This window comes from Pteropus alecto, unplaced genomic scaffold, assembly GCF_000325575.1.
Source record: "Pteropus alecto unplaced genomic scaffold, ASM32557v1 scaffold102, whole genome shotgun sequence".
NCBI classification, from domain to species: Eukaryota; Metazoa; Chordata; class Mammalia; order Chiroptera; family Pteropodidae; genus Pteropus; species Pteropus alecto.
Window position 1 is genome coordinate 965,412 of NW_006432224.1, and position 6,464 is coordinate 971,875.

Sequence of the window (6,464 nt, forward strand, 5' to 3'; positions counted from 1 at the left end):
GTGTCACTCACGGGGGACAGCACGGTGACTGTGGCCACTTCTGTGCTGCACATGGCGGACCCCTGAACAGTGCAGGAAGGAGGCCACACAGTCCAAAGTCCACGTCTGCCTTCGACTTCCCCAAACCTAGACTGTGCCCATCCCTCAGTACACACGGGGGTCCGGGACCCCCCAGATGCCGCCCGCGGTGCTCAAGCCCCTGATGTCAAACGGCTACAACCCGCACGGCCTGCACCCAGCCACGGATGGACTCTCTACCTCCAACCTGAGGACAGCGGGGTGTGGAGAGCCGGCCATGGTCACTGGGAAACCCCTATGCAGGTCAAGGCCACACTGTCCAGGGGTCGCCGCACTTGACCTTAGCTGAGGTGGTACACTGTAAACGGTCTCACCACTGAACAATGGGCAGATGCGGGGCCTTCGCACAATATGCACGTGTGGAGTCACAGCGCACGTCTTAAAATTACATTCTTTACCGACTACAGATCTACAAAGCTGGGAGAAAGGAGAGGACTTTGAACACGTGGCGTAGTTGCGTGATTAAGCACCCGCGGGTTTATGGAGGCCAGGCCTGCGTCTCTTCTGACGTGCTTCTACACAGGTCCGTTTCCCTGTTACGTACAACACAGAGCGTAAGTGCCAGAGCCCAGAATGCCACCTGAACCTGTCGTGCGAGCTGCAAGCTGTCACTGTCGGGGTCACAGCTGACAGAGGTGGCCCACGGGGCGTTGGTGAAACGCACGCTCATTTCAACGCAGGAACGTACGAAAGATTCTGAGAGACGCCGAGAACTTACTGCCACGCGTGTTTAAAGCTGGCGTGCTGGGGGGACGGGCTAAGGAATGAAATCTGAGGTCCAGCGGTGGTCACGGGGAGGGGGAGCCCGGCCCAGGGGAAGCGGTGAGCAGGAGCATGATGGCCAGGGAGGGGATCGGCTTATACACCAGGCACACGTCCAACCGGTGTGCTCTATGCTTGAAACAAGAAAAGCCACCCTGCCACGCTGGCTCGTGTCCCCGGGGTGACAATGCAGAGGCCTGGCCCCGCGACCCCGGGCAGACGGCGCGCACAGTGACCTCACGCCCGCGTGCACCACGCTGTCTCCCAGCATCTGCTCCACGGACGAGGAGGACTCGCGAAGCTCGGGTCAGAGTTACCGGAACAGAACAGCATCATCGAACCACGGCAGACGCCAGCGGCCGGGGCCTGGCTGTGGACACTCACCCCGCTCGCCGAGGTGCCCTCCGCGTCCTGGACACACAGCCGGACCCCGCTTTGCTGCGCTGTCACAGATCTTGTGGGCTTTCTTTGATGGAAGGCAAGACCCTCCCCCAGCAAAAAGGGCCCAGCTCGCCCTACGGTGATGCCCGCCTCATGGCAGCAGCACCAGGACCGGTCCCTTCAAATGTGCCACACGGCTACACGTGCTGAGGTCTGTGGGCCGCCCAGGCCAGCAAACTCAGACCTCAGATTAGGCGACAACGGCCCACAGACCCCACTGCAGAGCACGAGGCTACTTACTGCCCGAGTCTTAGAGCCAAATGACCTGTGGTCTCTCCCACAGTCGATGTCACCTAACTTCCCAATCAAGGACGGCCCCGCAACTGTCTGTTCCTCACCTGACGGTCACCACCGGTTCCGGAAACTTCTCCGTGAGACACTGTAAATTTGGCGAAAGCAGCTGGGGTCACTCTGAAGGCCTCTGTCCTTTAGGAGACCATGACCTGAAAGGCCACAATCTGAAGGATGGAAAAGGTGCCACACACACAACCTGCGCTGGACAAATCAAAAGAGAGAACACGGTCAGTCCCCCAGCCCGTGACTGAGGGGTGCACCCGGGCGCCTGGGCTCCCCAGGCTCACGGCAGCCAGTGTCCCTCACTGCCGCGCCGGGGCCTCAAGCGTGGACCCTCAGCCCCCTCGCTCCCCCGCTTCCGGGTAATTCGGGGCCACGTGACCGGCCCCGGCAGAAGCCCGAGGCGGGGGCGCCCCTACCTCTCCCGGGAAGAGGCCGTGGAGTCTCCATTGCTGCGGCGCTAAGCGATGCAGCTGGACAGAGCTGTACCTTGTGCTGTGTGTGTCTAGTGCGTCTCAGGGTGTGAGAAGCGACGTGACTCCCCTCACACGTGAGCTCTTCCGGTGCCCAGCGCCCGGGCCCCGCCGGTCGTTTCAAGTCCGTAAGTACTTACTCGCGGGTGGGGGGCGGTGTCGCTCCAGGGCGGTGTCCTCGGACGCCGCTGCGAGGCCCGACGACCCAGGGCCCACGGCCAGGGAGGAGCAGCTGCTCTGGGCCCGCACTCTCTGGCCACCGCCTCCTCCTGCGGTGGCCTCACTCACAAGGGCCTTCGTCCCACCCCGACTTCCCCCCAACCGCCTAACCCCTGAGTCAGGAGTGTCCCCGCGTGTGACGGTCGTTAGCTGAATCGAGGCGCTGACACAGGCCACACACCGTTCCGCCCTGCGGGTTACAGAGCAGCCTGTCCACACGCGTGGCGTAACAGGGCCTCCTCGCCCAGGACAAGCTCGAGGACAGCCCGTCACGCCGGCCTCAAGGGACGCGACGGGCAAAGAACGTACAACAGCGCCTCGCAGTGGACATGCTTATGCGTTTATTGGCGAACACGGAGGCGGCAGAGGAAACAAAGGCTCACGAACACTCTACACGGTTTCACGAGACGCACTGCGGGGGTGACCGAGGACCGACAGCGTCCTAGGGCCTCGGGGGGCGCATTCCCGGGGGAGGCGGGCCTGGAAGAGAGGAAGCGGGACCCCCATGAGGCCGTGAGGACACGCAACCAGCCAGGGACCTGGCGGGCGCCACGGCGCCCACGCGTCCCCACTCACCTCTGATTCCTGGTGGCGGGGGTCTCATGCCTGGGGGGGGCATGCCTATCGGTGTCCCACGGGCCGGGGGAAGGCCGATTGGTGGGCCCATAGGTGGCCTCATGCCAGGGGGAGGAGCCATGATGCCTACGCAGGGAAAGGGCGGACAGGACGAGCTCCGACACGGCTCGGCCACGACGACAGAACCGAACCCCAGGTGACACTGGGAGAGGTGGCCCCGACACCGGGCAGAGGTGCACACGGCTCCCTGACTGTCGCCGTGCCAGCCACCCCCAACTCAAGACGGCCCGAGGCCTCCGGTGGGAGCCGCGCGCCAAGCCCCGGGTGCGCCCCTCGCTGGCCTGCGCTCGGCACCCTCTCCGCGCAGACCCTCGGCCACCGCAGCACCCGATCCCTCCACGTCTGGCCCATCGGCTCCTCACCTGGCGGTGGGGTGGCTCGGCCCACAGGGGTGGGGGGCGTCCCCCGACCTGGTGGGTACTGCGTTGGGGCTCCGGCAATGCTGGCGGTAGCGGCGACGGCCGCAGCTGCCACAGTGCCTCGTCCCTGTGGGGTCATCACCTGGGGGGGGTGTGGTCAGAGGGACAGTGAAGGGACGGGCAGCCTCCCGCGGCGCAGATGCACAGCCAACGGTGGGGCAGATCGCGGCCACTGAGTGCCAAGCAACGCAGCGGCTCTGTCCGGCTCCGTCACCGTGCAGGACACCGGCACAGGAACGCAGCGTCCCCCATGCCCCGTGTCCCTCCAGCTCCGTCACCGTGCAGGACACCGGCACAGGAGCGCAGCGTCCCTCACGCCCCGCGTCCCTCCAGCTCCGTCACCGTGCAGGACAGCGGCACAGGAACGCAGCATCCCCCACGCCCCGTGTCCCTCCATGTCCCAATGAGCCCAGCTGCACATTCTCCACTCACGTTTCTGCGTGCTCGCCAGGACCGAGGCGGCCACGCTCCATGCTGTGCCCCATGCGCGTCTGTCCCTAATGCCCACTACAGCGCGTGACCCTTACGCGGGTGGGCAGCGCGCACAGCCTCCTAAAACTCCTCAGCCTGGGCTCCAGGCGCCTCCTCCCAGCAACACGAAGCCTGCCCGTGCTCCCTCACCTGCTGGGACGGTCCCCCAACCCCTCGGACAGGGCCTGCTAATCCAGCAGGAGCCTGGGGAATGGGGACGCCGGCTGGCACTCCTCGGCCCGCGGCCCTGCCAACTCCAGGGCCTCCTGCAGCTCCGGCGAGGGGCACACGAGCGATGCCGGTCTGAAACGAACAAACCACAGCGCAGCTTGGCATCAAGCAACTCACCCGAGCTGTCAATCACTCAGACCACGCCCACAGACGGCCCCTCCCACCGCTTCCCACACCGCCTGTCACTTCTGTGTCCAAGGGAAACAGGGAGCACCCCAGGAGACATCACGCGGGGTAGGAGCACAGCTGCCAACTGCGCCCACGCACGTCCCGGCCCAGCCAGGGGCACGTGGCACAGCCACCGCTGCCCGTAGAGGAGTGTCTGGCACAGGGGCCACCTGTCGCTCCCAGGCCCGGGCACGCAGGAGCCGACAGCAGGGGCTGGCCCGTCTCGCTCGGCAAAGGCAAACTGAGCTGTGCCCCCAGCCCGACTCGGCCGACGCGCCGGGCCCTGAGTCCCCATCAGCGCCCGCCCCGCCCTGGGTCGCCTACGTCTTTGGGGGGCGGCCCCTCCACCGTCATGGAGACCAGGTTCTCCCCTCGGAGCAGCACCAGACCCAAAACCCGCTTCTCTTCACGCTCCGGCTGCTTCGCGTTCTTTGGCCTGAAAATCGGAGGTAAGTTTTAGTCGAAGAAGTTGGGGGTCACTCGCTCACGAAAACATTCACGGATTGTTAAGTATACATTGAACGACAGCTGATGCCGAGAGCTCCGTGCTCAGCTGTGACAGACACAGGACTCCGTCGGTATGTGCGGTGAATCCCAAAGCTCTTTCCCCATCAAAACAATCGCCCAGAACGTCCCATCCGTGTGAAACGAGCAAAACTAAATCCTTCGTGAACGACATGCAAATGACACCGTTAAGACTTTTAAGACAGGAAAACCGAAAACTCAGCTTTCACGTTACGATGGGAAGTGAAACTTTTTAAATTATTTTTAAGTGAGTAAATCTTGATGACAGACAACTGAACAAGGGATGACAACAGTAGGAGGAAATAACGGATATCAAATGGTGAGGGAAAAACGGTTCTGAGTAACACGCCTGTGCTTCTGGCCTGACCACCCACTCCGCAACCACGGAGAATTTAAAAATACGAAACGAAAACCGTCACTGCAGTTTCTTTATGCCAGCAGCAAACATCACGCATGCACGAGGTTATGACATGTAACACAGGTGAAAAGCTAGTGACATGATGTTATTCCATAAACAGCCAAAAGTGCTATTAGAAAATAACCACCATCGTTACAACTTAAAACGTTACTGACGGAGAATCACCTCGGAACTTCGTGAGAAGAGTAAAGAAAAAATTTAGAACCCGCCAAAAGCTGATGTCAAACGCCTTCACTAACTAACAACAGGACAGGTTATTTTTACTGTGATATTTAAACAAACAACACTGAATTTCTGCATCGATGCCACGGGTGCAGAAGGAAATTCCGAATAAATACGAAGGAAGGAGAAGGTCCGTGCTGTGAACTCTGCTCAAACGTGACTAGAGCAGGCAAAGCTGGGCGTCAGCCTTTCCCCCCAGTTTAAAAAAGCTAAGTGAAGGGGGCAGAGCACGTACCACCGGCTGTGGGGACGAGACATGGAGCCAAGGCCTAGGGTGACGCCTTGCAAGTTCCGCCCCCAGGAAATGCCTGAAGTTAAGTCGTCTCGAAAGACCAGAGACGTGGCGAGCACCGACCCAGATGCCAGGGGTGAAATGCCCTGGCAGGTGAGGCGACATGAGGGCCACCAAGTCCTGCATCCCTCCTGCCCTGTCCCGCACTGCCCGGCGGGAGGACGCGCCCCAGCCAGGCACGCAGGGGGGGCCCCCTGGGCAAGGCGCAGGAAGGAGGCGGTTCCTGAGACGTGGGTGACCAGCAGAGCGCGCTGGAGAGGCACCGGGTCGACAGTGAGACGACCCGGACCAGAGGCTGGACAGCCCCACACCTCGCCGGGGCCAGCCGCGTGCAACCCACCAGCACCCGTCCACCTGCACGATGACCACGACACAGCCGGCCACGTGGCAGTTTAACTCCCAGCTAGCGACTCACTGCGATGTGGGCACAGGGACTGACTGGGACACTGACCTGGGCCAGCAGCGGCACCGGGAAAGGGCAGGCCGGCCCTGCGGCCCCCGCTCCCATGCGCACCCCCCCCCTCACGTACTTGATCTTCCGGAACTCGTCGCAGTCGCAGAGGATCAAGTTCATGTGCTTGTCGAAGGCCTTGAAGGTGCCGATGAAGATGCGGCCGTCCTGCAGGATGCAGCGCATGCGGTAGTCGATGTGCTGCAGCATCTTGCTGCTCTTGCCCACCGTCTGCGGGGGGGCGGGGCTGGTGAGCGCTCTGAGGGCCACCTGAGCCCCGAACCCCAAACCCAGCCCGCCCAAACCCCAAAACTGGCCCACCCGAGCCCCAAACCCGGCCAGCCATAGCCCCAGAGCCCAAACC

The 6,464-nt window shown here is 62.5% G+C and overlaps 1 protein-coding gene across 1 annotated transcript in view; it reads right to left on the reverse strand.

Annotated features, from left to right (window-relative positions):
- Positions 1–2,585: 2,585 nt before the first annotated feature.
- SNRPN (small nuclear ribonucleoprotein polypeptide N) overlaps positions 2,586–6,464 on the reverse strand; it is a 5,362-nt gene continuing 1,483 nt past the window's right edge. The window contains exons 2-7 of the mRNA XM_015585715.2: positions 6,180–6,331; positions 4,517–4,628; positions 3,944–4,096; positions 3,266–3,404; positions 2,844–2,969; positions 2,586–2,747 (exon numbers count right to left, since the gene is read on the reverse strand). Coding sequence (XP_015441201.1) covers positions 2,710–2,747; positions 2,844–2,969; positions 3,266–3,404; positions 3,944–4,096; positions 4,517–4,628; positions 6,180–6,331 — 720 coding nt within the window. The 3' untranslated portion in view covers positions 2,586–2,709. The remainder of the gene's footprint in view (positions 2,748–2,843; positions 2,970–3,265; positions 3,405–3,943; positions 4,097–4,516; positions 4,629–6,179; positions 6,332–6,464) is intronic.